The sequence below is a fragment of the Vidua chalybeata genome, chromosome 5 (genome assembly GCF_026979565.1).
Source record: "Vidua chalybeata isolate OUT-0048 chromosome 5, bVidCha1 merged haplotype, whole genome shotgun sequence".
Lineage (NCBI taxonomy): Eukaryota > Metazoa > Chordata > Aves > Passeriformes > Viduidae > Vidua > Vidua chalybeata.
Window position 1 is genome coordinate 72,302,970 of NC_071534.1, and position 17,336 is coordinate 72,320,305.

Consider the following 17,336-nt stretch of genomic DNA (forward strand, 5'->3'; position numbering starts at 1 on the left):
GAGGTGTCCAAGGAACAACTGAACGTAGCACTCAGTGGTCTGGTCTGGTTGACAAGGTGGAGACCAGGCATGGGTTGGACTCAGTGGTCTGGGAGGGCTTCTCCAGTGTAATTGATTCTGTGGTTCTGCATGATTCTGTGATTTGAGATATTTATATGGATTGATGGAATCCACTCTCAGCCTTCTCCAGACTGATCAGGCCAAGCTCTGCCGTCTCTCCTCATCAATCCTCATGATTAGACCCTGAATCATCTTTGTGGCCTCCTTGACCCTCTCCAGCAGCTCCTTGTCTTTCCTGAGTTGTGGAGCCCAGAACAGCCTCACGTGGGCAGCGCAGAGGGGCAGGATCACCCCTCTGCCCTGCTGGCCACACACTGTCCAACACCCCTGTGATGTCCCACCCAAAGGGGAAGGGAGAACCTGGGATCACAGATGTGCAGGAAGAATTTAATATCTTTGTGAGTGCCCCCTCAGCAGGTTTGCAGGTGACACCATGCTGAGTGGGGCAGGTTGCCCCCTGAGGGACCTGGACAGGCCCAAGTGGTGGCCTGTGGGAACCTCATGAGGTTTGACAAGACCAAGTGCAGATGCTGCACCTGGGGCAACCTTCAGAATCCATTCCAGGTTTGGAATGAGCAGATGGGGGAGCCCTGGGAGAAGGACTTGGGGGTACTGGTGGATGAGGGGCTAGACATGACCCAGCCCAAAACCCTCCTGTCCTGGGCTCATCCAATAGCATGGGCAGCAGGGGATTCTCTTGGATTGTGCTGTGTGAGGGAGATCAGGCATGCTGACCCCCTTCCATCCAGAGAGCAGCAACTGTATTTTCCCCTATAATTTCATACTGTTATCTTTTTACCCTCAGCCATCCTCCCACAAAATACTTCAAGAAATGATGGAGAAAAAATATAAACTTTTATTTCTCAAGGTATTTAATCAAAGTCAGATGCCTTTCTGAAATGAATGCAAATACACATATGTAAAAGGTGAATGTAGGTGAATTAGCAGAGCACTGCTGTTTTGCAGTAAGGATCGCCACATCTAAAATGTTCATTCAGGGTGGGAAGAAGGGTTGACAGGCTGAGAGAGTTATGGCTGGTCAGCCTGGAGAACAGAAGGTTCCAGGGAGACTTTGTTGCCCCTTCCAGTACTTAAAGGGGGCTTAGAAAAAGGCTGGAGGGGTACCTTGGACAAGAGCGTGTAGTGATAGGACACAAGAAAAATGGCCTTAAGCTGAAGGTGGGCAGATTTAGATTAGGTGTTAGGAAGGAATTTCTGACTGTGAGGGCAGGCAGGCCCTGGCACAGGGTGCTCAGAGCAGCTGTGGCTGCCCCTGGATCCCTGGCAGTGCCCAAGGCCAGGCTGGACAGGGCTTGGAGCAACCTGGGAGAGTGGAAGGTGTCCCTGCCCATGGCAGGGCTGGCACTGGGTGGTCATTAAAGTCCCTTCCACCCAGACCATTCCACGTCTCTATGACTCTGTGTTGCCCCTCCCTGCCATGCCCAGCACTCAGAACTGTTCCCTCTGTGACAGCAGCCCTGGCTGGGGCACTGTGAGCACCACAAAGGCTGTGGGTGCTGTGGCGGTAGCCGTGCTATAGGTGACACCTCGGTTCTGGCTCTGCCACCTGTGCTGGCACCAATGGCTCTTCTGTGGCTGCTCGTCCTGCTGGCCCTGGCCAGGCCTGTGTGGGGCAGCTGGGACACCTGCAGGTCAGTGGTCCCAGGCTCTGGGAGGGAGCTGGAGGAACACTTGGGGACTTCCCTGGCAGAACTGTGGGGAAAGATGCCCTTCGAGGTTCTCTGGCCCTGCTGCTGCTCAGGACCAGCTGGGACTTTCAGCCTGAGTGGCAGCAGAGCAGCGGCAGCCACCGAGCAGGGCAGTGATGGCTCTGTGCTTCCAGAGGGACCTGCGGGCTCCGGCCCTTGGCCTCTGACCACAGCTCTGCAGTTCTCGACTACGACTCCATGACTTCTGCTGCTGACATGTCCCGTGTTGTGGGTGGCACCGGTGTCCAGCCAGGGGCCTGGCCCGGCATCGTCAGCATCCAGGCCACCTGGGAGAACGGCACGTGGCACATGTGCTCGGGTGTCCTCCTCAGCTCCCAGTGGGTGCTCACGGTCGCACACTGCTTCGCCAGGGCCGGGTAAGAAACAGCAGGGACAGAAATGTCCCTAGAGCATGGACAGAAATGTCCCTAGAGCATGGACAGGTGCCCAGCTCACAGCACCACGTGCCACTTCCCTGTCCGCCTTGGGAAGCAGAAGGCCGGGAAATGCTGGGCTGCTGCAGCCTGTGGCTCTGCTCCCTGTCACCCCTCTGTCCATCTGCTCCCCAGGGGCATCTCCATGTGGAAGGTGGTGATGGGGGCCTCAGATCTGACTCAGATGGGCCCTGAGGCTGAGGTGAGACACATCCAGAGGCTCCTGGTGCACCAGCACTACGTGGCTGCCACGGCCAGGAACGACATCGCCCTGCTGGAGCTGGACCAGCCCGTGGAGTGCAGCGACTACATCCAGCTGGGCTGCGTGCCCGACGCCTCGCTCAGGGTGTCGGAGCTGAAATCCTGCTACATCGCCGGCTGGAACTTTGCCAGAGGTGAGCTCCCCAACAGGATGTGTGCTCCGAGGGTGAGCTGGGCACCCCGGGGACATGGACTGGGCACAGACAGGGACACGGACTGGGCACAGACAGGGACACGGACTGGGCACAGACAGGGACACAGACTGGGCACAGACAGGGACATGGACTGGGCACAGACAGGGACATGGACTGGGCACAGACAGGGACACGAACTGGGCACCCTGGGGACACGGACTGGCCACAGACAGGGTTCGGCTGCAGGATGTCAGTGGGGCCGGTCTTGGAGCAGCCTGGCTGGGGGAAGGAGTCCCTGCCAAGATGGGGCATGAATGGGATGAGCTGTAAGGTCCCTGCTCCCCCAGACAATTCCTGCTGGCCCTGTGAAGCCTCGGGAGAGATGGGTCTGGCCCCTTCCCCAGGCCAACAGCAGGGACACAGCTGGACAGCATCGCTCCGTGGGGAAGGGGCAGGGACAGGCCCGGGAAGGGCTGAGCCCCAGGCAGGGGAAGGGATGGGTACTGAGCTTCTGGGGGCTCATTCCCCTCTGTGCCCACAGCTCAAGGAACAGGCATGGTGCTGCAGGAGTCCAAGGTCCACCTCATGGACACGGAGCTCTGCAACAGCAGCCCATGGTATGCAGGGGCTGTTCATGCTGACAACCTGTGTGCTGGGTACCCACAGGGTGGTATTGACACCTGCCAGGTAGGAGTGTATGATGAGTCCCTCAGCTCTCGACAGCACAGGGACCCCCTCATCCCCCACACACAGCCCAGCCTGTCCCCTGTCCACCCCTCCCTTCCCCAAAGCAGCCCCCCACAGTCCCTGAGCCATCTCTCCTGGCACAGGGGGACAGCGGGAGTCCCCTCGTCTGCAAGGACAATGAAGCTGACTACTACTGGCTTGTGGGATTGAACAGCTGGGGAAGAGGCTGTGACAGAGCCAGGCACCCTGGGATCTACACCTCCACTCAGCACTTCTACAACTGGATCCTGCTCCAGACGGGCCTGAGCCCAGCAGAAAGAGCTGGTCCAGCACCAGAGCCAGTCATCACCTCGGCCCCTGAGGAGGAGCCTGAGGAACATATCAGCTTGAACCCTGAGTACAGCCAGAGACCAGCAGTGACATCCTCAGGCACGTCACTGTCCATGGCATTCCCCCACCAGATCCTGATGCAATTCCGGAATCTGCTGCAGGAATTCCTACAGTTTCAGAAGGACAAAACAGCCTGAGCAGCAGCGGGATGAGCAGGATCCAGGGCTACAGTGGATCATGGCAGTTCCTGCTGGGCCAAAGGTAGCCTTGGGGCCAGAGGCTTCTCTGTCCTGCCCACGCTGCTGCACTGTGGCCACAGCAATGCTGTCGTGACCAAGGTGTTGAAGTAAAGCTTCTATGTTCACCATTAACTGTGTTTTCAGCCCTGCTCAGTGCCCGCAGGCTCACAGAGTCCCTGCTCTGTCTGTCCATCTGCTGTGTTCACATTCATTCTTCAGCCTGGAGAGGGCTCCAGGGAAACCTCAGTGCCCCTTGCAGTGCCTGAAGCAGGTTATAATAGTGGGGGAGAGCAGTTTTTTGCACAAGCAGGGCATGATAGGACAAGAAGGAATGGATTAAATCTAGAGGGGAGATGCATGAGGTGCTGTGAAGGAGTTTTTACTCAGGGGGTGATGAGGCCCTGGAACAGGGTGCCTAGAGAAGATGTGTCTGCCCCTGGATCCCTGGAAGTGTCTAAGGCCAGGTTGGACAGGACTTGGAGCAACCTGAGATAGTGGAAGGTGTCCCTGCCCATGGGAGGGGGTGGAATGAGGTGACTTTTAAGGTCCCTTTCAAACCGAACTATTCCATGATTCAGTGACTGTCTTAGAGCGTGTGTGTGTATCCATCTCTCTGGAGTGCAGCATCTTGTGCACACACACACACACACACAGACCATGGCCATGGCCACATCCAACAAGCTGGGACAGAAGCAGCCCCTGGGTGTGAGCCCACCTGCATCAGCTGTACAGACCTGGAAGGAGAAACCTCCTGTGCTCAGCAGCCCCTGGGATCTGGCTGTTCTGGGGTAGAACGGGGACAGCAGGCCAGGGATGGGCAGCAGAGGTCATGGGGGAACTGAGGCAGCACTGGCTCAGCTGGGAGCAGGCTGGGCTGGCCTGTGGCCTTAAACCACCTGGGACCTGCCTCCTTAGAGCAGTAGTGCAGGGACGATGCCATCTCATAGCTTTGTAAAAAATATCCTTTAGTGTTTGCTTTCTGCAGCAGGTACCACTACAGCGCCTGGGTAGGATCCCTCCTGCAGGTCCAGGATGGCTCACTTCTCCTAGGCAGCTCTGTTCTGAAGGAGCAGTAGGAATGAGCCACCATCCATGTGGAATCCTGTGGATTCTCCCATCCCTCTGAGCGAAATGTGCAGCGGTGAGGGCTGAGCCAATGAAGATCCTGCCCAGGTAGGCTCCCACAAGAAGGGAAGAGGCCCAGCTGCCCATCAACACAGCTCTAGGGCATGAGAAGCATCACTGTCCTCCGTGCAGGCCCCAGATGTCCAGAGCCAAGGGGAAAACAGGCCTAGGCAGATGAGGGCTCCTCTTCAGTGCAGCTTTTCCCTTTATTTGACAAATCCTTGCCTGTGTTCTGCAGATCAAAGCTCTGGAAAGGAGTAGGACAAGGAACTACTGAGAAATGACACAGACTGCAACAACTGTATCTGCTGTGGCTCTTTTAGACTCTGCCTAGGGCAGTGAGAGCTCTTGTGATGGTTCCCACTTCCCCCCTCCCAGCCCAGATGGAGCAGCACACAAAGCCCAGCAGAGGGCAAAGCTTCCCTTGCTGCACCCAGGGGAAAAAAGGCAGAACTGCTCATCTGACAGGACTCAGGACGGAGCAGGGACAGAGCCTTCCCTACCTCCAGCTCCCGCAGGACCTCGTCCATGAAGTCTCCCGAGTGCTGTTTGTAAGCCACGGCCAGTCTGATGGCGTCGTTGAAGAGCTGATGGGAAGGACAAGGCCCATCACTCATGGGATGGGGTACACGGGCATTGGGCTTCTGTAGCAGATGGAGACTGTTCCCACATCCCAGGAGAAAAAAAAACCCTCTGCAGCTCTCCATAGCCACCAGCCTCTCACATGGAGCTGAAATGATGGACCATTTCCTGCTCTCTGTGCCCACAGCAGCCCCCACATCCCTGGGCTGCCAGGGGGCCTCATGGACACCAAGCCCAGCAGTCAAACGCCCATCTCACCTTCACCACGTTGGTGCCATCAGCAGCAGACACAAAGTAAAAGGGCAAACTGAACTTCCGGGCAAAATTGAAGCTTTTCTGGGTCACCTTCATATCCGCTGAGGCAGACAAAGAAGACACGGTCAGTCAGACATGGCAGGAGGTCCAGAAGGTGGGTGTCTTCTGTGTGACATGTCAGCCCCTGCTGAGCCAGACAAGCCACAGCCCTGTGACAGCAATTGCGAAGGGCTGGCTAGCATTCCCCATGGGAGGGAACCTTCCAGCCTCCTGCAGAGCCAGGTGAACAGTTCTGTCAGCAGGTACATTGAGACACTTCAGCACAGAGGAGTCTGTGCAGGCTGAAGGAGCACCAAGGCCATCCCTGACTGATCCAGGGAAGCCACAGAACAGCTTTTGCTTCCTTTTGCTGCCATTTTTGACTAGGTGCTACTCCAATCACTTTTGGGTTCTTGAACAGGCAGTGTGGTAAGGACAGAACTGGAAGAAAAATGCTTGAATAAAACTGAAATGGATGAAACTTGCACTTTTAATGGCTGGTGACACAGGACAAGCACCTGTGAGACAGCAGCTGAGGTCAGCACAGAACCCAGCCCTGCGGGACTGAGGAAATCTTCTGGACCCAACAGACAAGGGACATTGGTTCTCAGTAAGGACAGGAGTGAATCTCACCACACCCTGACAAGCTGGGAGCAGAAGACACACTCACCATCAATCTTGTTGGCCACTACAATGCATGGAATCTCTGGGCGGAATTCCCTCAGCTCCTTGTACCAGCTGTTCAGGTTCTTGTAGGTGACCTTCCGCTGCACATCAAACACCTTCCAAGAGAGAAGCACCTATCCCGGGGCCAGCCCAGCACAGCTGACTGACCCAGGACAGCTCTGACCAATCTGTGGGGCCAACCCAGGACAGCTCCGAGCAACACAAGGACAGAATCCAGAATGTTCCCATGAAGACAAGAAAAAGGGAACTGGGCGTTATTGGAAAGGGTGAAAGAGAAAGAGATAGTATTGCCAAGTCCAGCCAGCAGGAAACACCCCCTTGATTTCCTTTCCACTGTCCTGTGCCCTGTGCAAGTCCCTGCCACCCACACAGGGAGCTGGCACTGGGAACAGTTTGTGCCAAGCAGGATCAGATGTGGCCTCCTCTGTTCTGACAACTAAACCACCAATGAAAATCACTGGTGGAACAGTGGAAAGTGAGAGCGACAGGACAAACCAAGAGATCTGAGCAGAAGAGGAGCCAACAAAACTGGCAACAGGGGCAAACATGGGGACACTGAGAAGACAGCAGAGCCAGGGGATAGAGGAAAAGTGTTACCAGGAGAGACAGACCAGAGCTAAGAGGTCCATCTACAGGAGGTTTATCTGGTGAGAGAAGAAAGAACAATCTAGGAAAGTTTTTTAAACCACTGGAAGAGACAAGGAACACATGGCAATGTAACCATAAAAGTAACACAAAGGCCAGGTGCCACTGAGACCATTCTGCCCAAATCCCATGGTCCAGCTGAGACCCCCTCACCATGATGCAGGCATGGGCCTGGTGGTAGTAGGAGGCGTGCATGCTCCGGAACCGTTCCTGGCCCGCTGTGTCCCAGAAGTCTGTAACACAAAAACAGCTCAGAATGACACAACTCGCCGAGCTCTGTTTTTCTCACAACTTACATCCAGGAGGCAAAGCCCAGCCCACCTGCTCAGGGACACAAACTGAGCTTCACCTCACCAATCTGAAACACCTCAGGGTTAAGAAATTGTGCCAAACTGGGACCTTTCCTTGCTGGGCTCAGCTGTGGGCTGTGCTGGCACTAGCCATCAACACAGGAGAAGCCACCAGTGACATGAGTTGTGTGGGACAGCAGGACCAAAACAGGCAGAAGTGCACAGAGCAGTAGCCATGTCTGGCACTCTGTCACTAGGGATGACAACGGGAAACTACCTAAAACTCCAGGAACTGCTGGACACTGATGCTTTCTGACCCAGTGGTGGTCAGCCAGGGCCCTGCCATGGGAAGTGCTCCAGCTCCTCTTGCAGATATCTGACTTCACTCTCCCAGGGGCAGGAATCATTCTGAAATGCTGAAGGTAAGTCAGCCAGAGGCAAACAGGTCCCAGTCCATGCAGTTCTGTGTACACCACATATCATGGGGCAAACCTGGACACAGCTGTGCCTTTTGCTGTTGGTGCAGCTCAGGTGGAGATCCCCCACCACTCACTGGGTTTGTAGGTTCACAATTGGCTCTGGTTTGCTGCATGAACTGGCACAGCTTCAGTTAAGCACCTCAGTGTAGTCACACCTCTTGTCAGCTGGACCCAAGCATGGTGCTGTACCCAGAGCCAAACGAGCCAGTTTCCTTAGGGATTCCTTTTCACTGATACTGTGACTAGACTCTGTGTCAGACCTACTGGACAGTGACTTTCTTAAACTGCCCAAACACAGACAGGTCCCCACCAGACCACATTTGCATTCACTGCCTGTGTGACAACAAAGATGTTGAGCAGTGTCAGCCCCAACCCCAATGAGCCATGACCAGTGACTCCATGCAGTCATCCAGACCATTCTTCATTCTCTGACTGTCCACCCATCCATCCAACCCCCGTCTCTCCAGCTCAGAGTCCAGGACATCGTGGGGACAACGCCCTACATTTTGCCAAGCCTAAGGGGATGATGGCAGTCACTTTACCCCATCCACCAATGCTGCAGCCCCGTCCCAGAAGGGCACCAGATTTGTCACGATGCTGTTGTCTATCAGAACACCTAACCGAGACCCAACCCGAGGGGATCTGCACTTCCCAGCTGTGCCCTCTACCATGGCCCCCCATGTCCCCGGGCTGGCCCCACTCACCCACGCGGACCTCCTGCCCGCCCACGCGGGCGCGGTGCTGGTACAGCGTCAGGGCGAACGTGGACAGCTGCTGGGGGCGGCTGCGGCACGTTAAGGAGCGCACCGAGAGGCGCGGACCCCGCTCCGCCGCGACCCGCGGGCCGGGCCGATCCCGCCTGCCCCGTGCCTGCCCCGCTGCCCCGCTCCCAAGGATACAAGCCATCGAGCAGGAACCGCTCCAGCAACCTGCGGAGAGAGCACGTGCCGCTGTCAGCCGCGGCACCCGCCGCTGCCCGCCCGGCTCGGGACCCCCCGCCCGCACCCGCGGGACGCCCGCGCCCCACGCACTTGGACTTGCCCACGGCACTGTCGCCCAGGCAGATGATCTTCACCGTTTCCTCAGCGCCGGCCGCGGCCTCATCCCGGGCCCCATCCGGGGCTTCCTCCCGGGCCGCGGCCTGGCCCTGCTGCTCCGCCGCCGTCGCCATGGCAGCGCCTGCGCGTCCCCGCCGCCGCGCGACGCCTCCCGGCCCCGCCCCACGCCGGCCCCGCCCCACGCCGGCCCCGCCCCACGCCGGCCCCGCCCCACGCCGGCCCCGCCCCACGCCGGCCCCGCCCCACGCCGGCCCCGCCCCACGCCGGCCCCGCCCCACGCCGGCCCCGCCCCACGCCGGCCCCGCCCCACGCCGGCCCCGCCCACGCCGGCCCCGCCCCACGCCGGCCCCGCCCCACGCCGGCCCCGCCCCACGCCGGCCCCGCCCCACGCCGGCCATGGCGGCCCCCGCGCGGCCGCTGCAGCTGACGCTGGCGCTGCTCAAGCCGGACGCGGTGGCCCATCCGCTCGTGCGCGAGGTGAGGGCCGGGCCGGGCCGGGTCGGGCCGGGTCGGGTCGGGCACAGCACAGCACAGCACAGCAGGCCTCGCCACGACCCCCCCCAGCGCCGCCTCTTCCCGCAGGCCGTGCACGCCGCCATCCTCCGTCACCGGTTCCTCATCGTCCGCGCCAAGGAGCTGCGGTGCGGCGCGGAGCAGAGCCGCCGCTTCTACCGGGAGCACGCAGGTACGAGCGGGGCTCAGGACTGCCGGAGCGGGATGCTGACCCGGGCCGGTGCCGACTCGGTCCGTGTCTCTCCGCAGGGCGTTTCTTCTACCAGCGGCTGGTGGAGTTCATGGCCAGGTACGTGCCGCGGGTGTGCGGGGCGCGGGGACGGCCCGCGCTGCCGTGTCCCGTGTGCGGAGGGGCTCGCTGGGATGTGCGGGGGTGGGAGGCTCTGGCCGCGGTGGGAGGAGACATCGTAGCCATCGTAGAACCGTCGGGATCGTAGCCTGCTGTGACAGCAGTGACACCTGGCGGGTGGCACCGCGAAGGTGGTGGAAGTCATAATTTGGAGTAGGTCAGTAGTGCCAGCGCCGTGGCCTCGATGCCACGGCGGGACCGTGCCCCTCCCCATGGCGTGGCAGGGCAGGCCAGGGCCCAGCGTGGCAGCCCATGGCGGCTGTACTGTGTAGGTTTGTAAGGACGAATAACCTGTTTGTAATGAGCTCTTCATAATCTTTTCTCCTGCTGTTCCTGGGCCCTTGCTGCAGTGGCCCCATGTGGGCTTACATCCTGGCCCATGAGAATGCTATCCCTCTCTGGAGATCCCTGATGGGACCCACTAAAGTGTTCCGAGCTCGACACAGCCACCCAGACTCCATCCGAGGTGCCTACGGCCTTACGGACACCAGGAACACAACCCATGGCTCAGGTAGGCCTGGCATTCTTGGGTGGTTCTTGGGGAGGTAGAAATGACGGTGCTTTGTCTGCCTTTGCTTTAGTTCTGGGGCTCCAAGTGAGTGATTTGTTCCTTTCTGCACACCTGGCCAGGTGCAGCCTAGCCAGGCAGCTTTGGAGTCCAGCATGTATTTGTGGTGGCAGACTGGCAAGTCTCTCTCATTGCCTTTCCCTCTCTCTTGACAGACTCACCTGCCTCAGCCAGCAGAGAAATTGCCTTTTTCTTCCCCGAGTTCGACGAGCGGCGCTGGTACGAGCAGGACGAGCCCCGGCTGCGGCACGCGCACTGCGTGCTGCGGGCACAGCAGGCACAGGTGACCTGAGCTACCTGGGCAGGGTGTGCTTTGCTGGCCTGGCAGCACCTGTGGGCACTCTCCTGGGGTGCCAGACACAGAGCTGTGCTGTGTTTCGGGAGCGTGGCAGAGGGAAAGCCTCGTGTGTGTTGTGCTGCCTGGGCAGATGATCGGTGTAACAGGCAGGTGCTGGGGTGCTGTAGGAAGAATTCCCCAGCAGTGCTTGTGCTGACAGTCTGGCCATGCAGCTCGCTGGCCCCTGAGTTTGTTTGGGTGTGAACAGGACACGTGGTGAGTAGGTCAAGGGCCAGGTGAACAATGGGCTGCTTGTTCCAGATGGGATTGGCCTGGGTTTGCTGATGGGAAGCCTCAGATTCTCCCTGCTGGCTGTTCCCACAGTGCCTTAGGGAGAAAAGAAGGAAAAAGAATGTGAAGAAAGACATCAGCAGGACAAGATGAACTGTCCTGTCCTTGCTCAGCTGCAGCTGGGCTGGGAAATGAGGAGCTTTGCCAATAGCTCTGCATGTGAGAGCATGTGGAGCCCTCAGTGTCCACAGCCTAACTGGGTGCCGAGGCAGTTCTGTGTCCTTGGGAGATGGGATGAACAAAGCCATTGAATTACCCAGATATGTGGTGAAACGATGACAGGGTGGTGCAGGAGGGCTTAGTTGGGAGCTACAGAGCTGGGTCCTGGTGGCTGATTTGTGTTTCTGTCTGTGATGCCATGTGAGATGTGTTCCTGGACAAGGTTTCAGGCCATTTATGCTGTCTCCCTGTGGGCTCCTTGCAGTGCTGCCATTTTAGTTACAGTGCCCTGTTGGAATTTCCTTTGGGCAGTCCCAAATGCTCGGGCTGGGGAAGGTGTGCTGTGCTTGGGGTAGGAAAGCTGAGCTGAGATTTGCCAGAGCCCTGGTACATCACAGAGCCAAGGCAGGCACTCCAGGTGCTTCCAGAACTCTGTGAGGTGTTGGGTAGGGACTGGCTGACTCTGTGGTGGAAAGCACTGCCCAGAGCTACCATGGTTAAACTCACCTGTGTTTGTGTTCCCTCTCCTCCTCCTGTCTGGGATCAAATGGTCGTTGTTCTGTTCCAGGTACAGATCCAGGGATCTGCAGGACATCACTGCTGTCCTTGTCCTCAGCAGTGTCCAGAGGGGATCTGCTCAGGATCCTGTGTGTCTTCACAGAGGTCTGAGAGCTGCTGTCCCCAGTGCTGTTGATACTTTATTGATATTTTGTCAGTTGTTTTATTGATTCCCAGAGGTTTTGCTCAGATTTGTGTGTTTTTCTTTTAACTATTAAACTTTACTATTTTTCACCTTTCTTCCTTTATGTTGTGCTTTCTGTTTTGGATATTCCTTGGGAATGTCATTAACTGATAATTCCTGGCTCACACATGCCATTTTTGAAGTTTTGGTCTTTTTTCCTACTCACTTGCAATGGTTACACTTCGGAAAAAGGCCCTTTTGAACATTGCCAGTGCAGAGAACTCTGCCAGCAGGATTGTCACAATGACACTGCCTCACAGCCACTGTGATTCAGGTACCTGCTGGGTAGCACCTTGACATTGCCCTGGCCCCGAGGCTGTTCCTGAGCACAGGTGCTCAGACTGGGCATCCCATTGCCCCAGACAGAGGATTTATTGTGTGAATCTAAAGCTGTTCAGCAAACTCATCAGAGACCTGAAGCACTTGGTGTTTGATGCAGGAGACAGTGTCAAAACTGATATTTGGTCTCCAATGAAGTCTTATGGAATGTCACAGGTAACTCTGCTTTGAGGGCTCTTATCAAAATGTTTTTTTTTGTTTGTTTGTTTGGTTTTTTTTGTTTTGTTTGTTTTGTTTTGTTTTGTTTTTTTCCTATTTTCTTTTTCCCTTCCTTGTAAATACCCAGGAAGTGATTTTTTAGCTTTTCCAGTGATGCTTGCCCCATCCCTTGCAGTTTCCTGGGGTGAGCTGGATGGGCCTGGAGCAGCTTGGTGTAGTGAGTGACATCCCTGTTCATGGCTGGATGAGCTGTATGGTCCCTCCCAGCCCAAGCCTTTCCATGCTGATGGGTGTGTGTTACAGCAGTAAATCAGTCTCCCAGTTGGTCTCTAACCGAGACAATGTGGCACCTCAGTACAGGTGTGAAGGGCAGTTGGAGATCCCAGTTTTTCCCTGGAAGCTGCAGGTGCCCTGGCCCACCTGTGGGGTCTGTGCACAGGGCTGGTCACAGCTGTGTGTCTGCAGCAGCTTCTGCCCCTGGTGCTGCTGCAAAGCACTGCCTGGGGCACAAGGTCCAGCTCAGGCACCTGCAGGGACACCTCGGGTGTGGAGCTGGGACTGGTGAGTTTGAGCCTAAACTTGATCTGCTCTTGGAAGAATTGAGCAGGTTTGTGTCAGCACTGGAGGGGACAACACGGCTTGGCCTGGGAAGAAGGAAAGGAAAGCCTTCAGAGGGAAATCAGTGCTGATCCCAGCCCAGGCTGCTTATCCCAGCCCAGGCCTGGCCTTGGTCCCTGCCACCATGGGCAGAACCCTCTCAAATTGAGGAATTTCACTTGATTTATTGCTGTAACACAAACTCTTAGTTACTGATTCAGATACCAAGGAAAACCCAAGATAACAACTAAAGAAACACCTGGGGAAACACCTTTCCTCTACTTTCCCAGGTTCAGCTTCAGTCCAGCATCTTTTCTCCGCTCTTCCCCTGCAGGTTCTGCCTAGTCTCTCCCAGTCCCTGGGGGAGGTGACACAGCACAGAGGGCTGGGGCTGGGCTGGGCTTTGCTTTTCTACTTGTTGTTTCTTCCTCTCTCCTGTTTTCTCACTCATGGCACACCCACAGGCTTCAGTCCCTCAGGTCTGTACCTGCTCCAGTGTTGTCCCTCCCTGGATGGTCTCTTCAAGGAGAAATGAGGCAATGGGAATTTCATGAAGTTTCTAGAGGAAAACGCCATGTCCTGCACCTGGGCAGGGATGTTTCCATTTGCCAACACTCATGTGAGGGACCAGAGAAGCATCTGGCTGTCCTGATGGCCGTGAGCCACCCCTGAGTCAGCAATGCCCCTCCATGGTCTGACAGCATCCTCAGGGGTGGGAGCCAGAGCACTTGCCCATAAGTTACCCCCATCCCCTCCTGGGGCACAGGTAAGGCCACATCTGGAGCACTGGCACCAGTCTGGGACTCCCCAGTGCAAAACAGCCTGGTCAGAACTGGAGTCCAGCATGGATTGATTAGGACATCTGAGAATCTGACAGGTAAGGAGAGGCTGAGGGCTGGGGCTACTCAGACTTAGGAGCTCAGTGGGGTTTATCAATGGGTAGAAATCCCAGGTGTGAGCAGTGAAAGGAACCTCAGGTTTCCCAGGAATGGACATAAGGTAATGGAAACGGTCTGAAAACGGGCAATTTCGCTGAGACATAAAAACCTCTCTTTTATTATTTTTATACTCCAAGGGTGATAAAATAAGGTCGGGAACCCCTGTATGAAGGCAGTGCTTTGGCCTCAACACCCTCCAGAGTTCCTTTCTGTGCTCCTGGGCAGGTGTGGACCCCAGGGTGTTGCTGCAGTGGCAGGCGATGCACGGGGGCCACGTGGGCACCTGGGCAGCAGGTCAGGCCTCTCCTTCCTCCAGCATGGCCATAATTCCTACCAGCCCCATCTGGGGGCTCTGTTGCTGGTCAGTATTTCCCTCTGCAGCTGATCAATGTTGGAACCCTGGATGCTGAGAATTTTAGACTTTCTGTGCTGAAAGGCACAGACCCACAAGAGAACACTGCATTTGACCTGAGGCTGTGGAGAAGGGTTCCAAAATTGATTGATAGCACTGGGATTATGGGTGTGTAGTCGATTAGAAGTGTGTAATATCACAGGGTGGAATGATACTTCTCTCTTTGAGCCAGGTCTCATAAGCTCTCAGAGAAAAGTACCACACCCGAGAGAGCTCAACTACCTCAGGTGGCATAAAAATAGCAGAATGGCTTCTGTGTTGGAAACAGAAAAGTTTTAAGTGTTGCAAACAGAAAAGTTTTAAGAAAAGGCAAAATAACAAAGCTCTTTACAGAGAAAAACCAAGCCAGGGCAAGAGGTTCTTGCTCCTGCTAAAACACTTCACAAAAGCGATTACTTTTTTTGTTCTCTTCTTTTTCTAGTGAATTGCTTAGGCGGGACTTTTTGGCTTCTGTCCAATTGTGTATCCTTAAGTTTGAGGTGAAGTCCCCAAGGTCTTATGAGGTGTCTTTTAACCAAATTGAGGAAAGAAACTTCTGGGCTTTTTTCAAGGAGTCAAAGGATAATTTGTTCACTCCGTCAACAGGGGGCACATTCCTACAGTGGAAAACTTAGAGTTTAAGGTTTTAGAATACAGTGCTATATATAGAGCAAGATGGAGGTTTTAGGGCAGTTCTTCTTCACTTTCTTCCTTCTCCTTCATGGGTTTGGGTGGTATTGTGTAATTGGACAGAAAGTCCACATTTTGGGACATGAGGGATTAGTTATTGGGTTAAAAGTGAAAATAATTTAGGTGTCATTTCTTAATTGGATAGTTTAGCCTTAAAAGACCTTGTATAGAAAGGTAGTTGGCCATTTTGTAACTTGTTAGTAGAATGCTGTAGAACTCACCACTTGTAATAAAGAAATAATAAACACCTGAGTCTGAACACGAAATATAGTCTTGAGCACTTCAATCCCGACCTTGGCAGAGGCAGAAAAGAAGCCAAGAACCAGCAGATCTGCCCTTTTCCCATCAGCCTGTGTCCTGCTTTTCCCAGGTCTGGGGACAAGGAAAAATGGATACAATGGAAATAAAGACAAATTTACCACTTCAGTGCTGGCTGCACTTGTCTCTGCTAAAGCTGCATCTCACTGTACAGAGATAGAGATAAGGGTGTTGTAGGTGGCCAAAGATTTTGTGGATTTGATCTTGTATCAGGCTGTGGGTTCTCCCATGGAAAAGACAAGGAGCCTGGGAAAGCAGCCACAGAATCAAATCCCAGGCAAACAGAAGTAATGGTGTTCAGGGAAGGCTGTGCCAGAGAAGTCCAATCCATCCCCATGCTGAAAGTTCCAAGGAATTAGCAAACGGTCATCTCAGATTTGGGGGTCACAACCATGTTGTCCACAGTTTTCCCACAGCGTGGCTGTACAAAGCAGGAGGAACAAGGAGTGAGAGAAACACTAAACTGCAGAAAAAAAAATCTTCATAGATTGGGACTGCTTTCTCCCTAGCACAGCAAATAAGCATTCTACCTCATGCCCCAGACAGGCCAAGCATGGGCTGGATCTGGACACTGACCACTTGTAACTTTGAGCTTGATGTGGTGCCACAGACCAGGAAAACCCCATGACAGACCAGACTGCTGTCTACACAGACAAGCCATCCACATGGGCTCCTCCTCACCTGTGTCCACACAGCCACATCTCTGTCATACACTGTCCAAAGCCCTGGCAGGCTCCAGGAAGAACTGTTAGCGTTCAGGAACACACATAATCACGGAATATGATTATATGCAGGTGGTTTTATTGAAGAGCTCTGGGAATCAGGGGTACAGACCCAAATCTGACTCCAACATTGCTTTCGAGCTGAATGTATTTTATATTCTATCATTATATAACTTGCATATTAATTATTAAACTTACATTGTTCTATTGTATAAATTGATCTTTTTCAAGCATGAATTTCTTATGATCTTTCTCAAGCCTCTGACCACAGTTTCTCATGATTATTCTTACGATTAAACAGTAATTATATTTAACTACTAAACAGTCATCACATCTAACAATTCTATCATTTATCATATACTGGTTACACAGGTGCAGTTCTAGCAAGTACAAGGCCTGTACTTTCCCAGGGCCTATTAAGCCTAACTTTCCTTCTAACTCCCCAAATCCCTATGATTTTAAAACCCTTTTACTATCAGAACCAGTTTTCATCTCTCCATCAGATCCCGATCCCAATTATCAACATGTCCAGGACTTGATTGGCCCCTCCATTCACACATGACTGTTGAGTACTTTTATTAGCCAGATTTCTTCATTAATGCTCCCCTGCCTTCCAAAACATTCCAGATAAACAAAACACAGTTCTGTATATCCCACAGCACCCAGGGAAAGTTAAAAGCCAATAGTTGTGCAAAGCAGCTGCTGCTGGAGCTGAATATTTAAATTTGGCATGGGGCTGTATTGATCCTTTCCAGAGAACAGATGTTTTATGGAAACTCTTTAGAAATCCATCCCTCCTCTGAGTGCAAGGAAAGCTTTGGAAGCAGTGGGAGGGATAAGTTATGGTGACAGCACTGTTGGAGTGCCTGTGCAGTCCTGGATCAGTTCCTGCATGCAGCAGCAGCCATGGTTCAGCATTTCCCAGTCCCATCCATGGGTACCTGCACAGGTACAACAGGCACGAGAAGTTTAAACACTGGACAGAAGGAGAACACCAGAAAAACTACAGATGTGAGATTGTGGCAGCACTATCCACCACAAAACAAAGCTGAACCAGAATTCAGATTATTGTTTTTGTTATTTTGTTTGGAGTTTGGAGGCCACATAAAGCAACTGAAAATCTTTGTGACAGAGAAGAATAAGCCTGAGGCAAGGCCCAGGTCTCTGGTTTCAGCTTCGTCTGTACCCACAGATCAGGGATGGGAAAGT

At 54.4% G+C, this 17,336-nt stretch overlaps 3 protein-coding genes across 6 annotated transcripts; 2 read left to right on the forward strand and 1 right to left on the reverse strand.

The window, feature by feature from the left end:
• Positions 1-1,362: 1,362 nt before the first annotated feature.
• On the forward strand, positions 1,363-3,986 carry LOC128788927 (acrosin-like). Its single transcript, XM_053944279.1, has 5 exons — positions 1,363-1,712; positions 1,904-2,146; positions 2,339-2,598; positions 3,140-3,285; positions 3,429-3,986. Exons 1-5 carry the CDS (start codon positions 1,642-1,644, stop codon positions 3,810-3,812), a joined length of 1,104 nt encoding a protein of 367 aa, XP_053800254.1. The 5' UTR covers positions 1,363-1,641; the 3' UTR covers positions 3,813-3,986.
• An 812-nt stretch (positions 3,987-4,798) lies between these two features.
• LOC128788928 (rab-like protein 2A) lies at positions 4,799-9,165 on the reverse strand. Of its 3 annotated transcripts, XM_053944280.1 has the most exons (8): positions 8,988-9,165; positions 8,856-8,885; positions 8,661-8,740; positions 7,341-7,420; positions 6,526-6,637; positions 5,820-5,917; positions 5,483-5,566; positions 4,799-5,226 (listed from the first exon to the last, which is right to left on the reverse strand). In XM_053944280.1, exons 1-8 carry the CDS (start codon positions 9,125-9,127, stop codon positions 5,146-5,148), a joined length of 705 nt encoding a protein of 234 aa, XP_053800255.1. In that variant the 5' UTR covers positions 9,128-9,165; the 3' UTR covers positions 4,799-5,145. The 3 variants fall into 3 exon arrangements, with proteins under 3 accessions (XP_053800255.1, XP_053800257.1, XP_053800256.1); XM_053944282.1 differs by lacking the exons at positions 8,856-8,885; positions 8,988-9,165 and adding an exon at positions 7,755-7,885 and having other exon boundaries at positions 8,661-8,737; XM_053944281.1 differs by lacking the exons at positions 4,799-5,226; positions 5,483-5,566 and adding an exon at positions 5,573-5,709.
• LOC128788930 (nucleoside diphosphate kinase 6-like) lies at positions 7,821-12,028 on the forward strand. Of its 2 annotated transcripts, none has more exons than XM_053944284.1 (6): positions 7,821-7,899; positions 9,597-9,699; positions 9,777-9,816; positions 10,227-10,387; positions 10,600-10,727; positions 11,800-12,028. In XM_053944284.1, the coding sequence occupies exons 1-6, from the start codon at positions 7,891-7,893 to the stop codon at positions 11,923-11,925; spliced, it is 567 nt and encodes a 188-aa protein (XP_053800259.1). In that variant the 5' UTR covers positions 7,821-7,890; the 3' UTR covers positions 11,926-12,028. The 2 variants fall into 2 exon arrangements, with proteins under 2 accessions (XP_053800259.1, XP_053800258.1); XM_053944283.1 differs by lacking the exon at positions 7,821-7,899 and adding an exon at positions 9,386-9,491.
• The last annotated feature ends 5,308 nt before the right edge of the window (positions 12,029-17,336 follow it).

Coding starts and splice junctions, on each gene's coding strand:
- LOC128788930 (XM_053944283.1), top strand. CDS start 9,411: ATGGCGGCCCCCGCGCGGCCGCTGCAGCTGACGCTGGCGCTGCTCAAG. Junction 9,700..9,776: donor CTTCTACCGGGAGCACGCAG/GTACGAGCGGGG, acceptor GTCTCTCCGCAG/GGCGTTTCTTCTACCAGCGG. Junction 9,817..10,226: donor CTGGTGGAGTTCATGGCCAG/GTACGTGCCGCG, acceptor CCCTTGCTGCAG/TGGCCCCATGTGGGCTTACA.
- LOC128788927 (XM_053944279.1), top strand. CDS start 1,642: ATGGCTCTTCTGTGGCTGCTCGTCCTGCTGGCCCTGGCCAGGCCTGTG. Junction 2,147..2,338: donor CACTGCTTCGCCAGGGCCGG/GTAAGAAACAGC, acceptor TCTGCTCCCCAG/GGGCATCTCCATGTGGAAGG. Junction 2,599..3,139: donor CGGCTGGAACTTTGCCAGAG/GTGAGCTCCCCA, acceptor CTGTGCCCACAG/CTCAAGGAACAGGCATGGTG.
- LOC128788928 (XM_053944280.1), bottom strand. CDS start 9,127: ATGGCGACGGCGGCGGAGCAGCAGGGCCAGGCCGCGGCCCGGGAGGAA. Junction 8,886..8,987: donor AGTGCCGTGGGCAAGTCCAA/GTGCGTGGGGCG, acceptor CTCTCTCCGCAG/GTTGCTGGAGCGGTTCCTGC. Junction 5,227..5,482: donor AGGTCCTGCGGGAGCTGGAG/GTAGGGAAGGCT, acceptor ACTCCTTTCCAG/AGCTTTGATCTGCAGAACAC.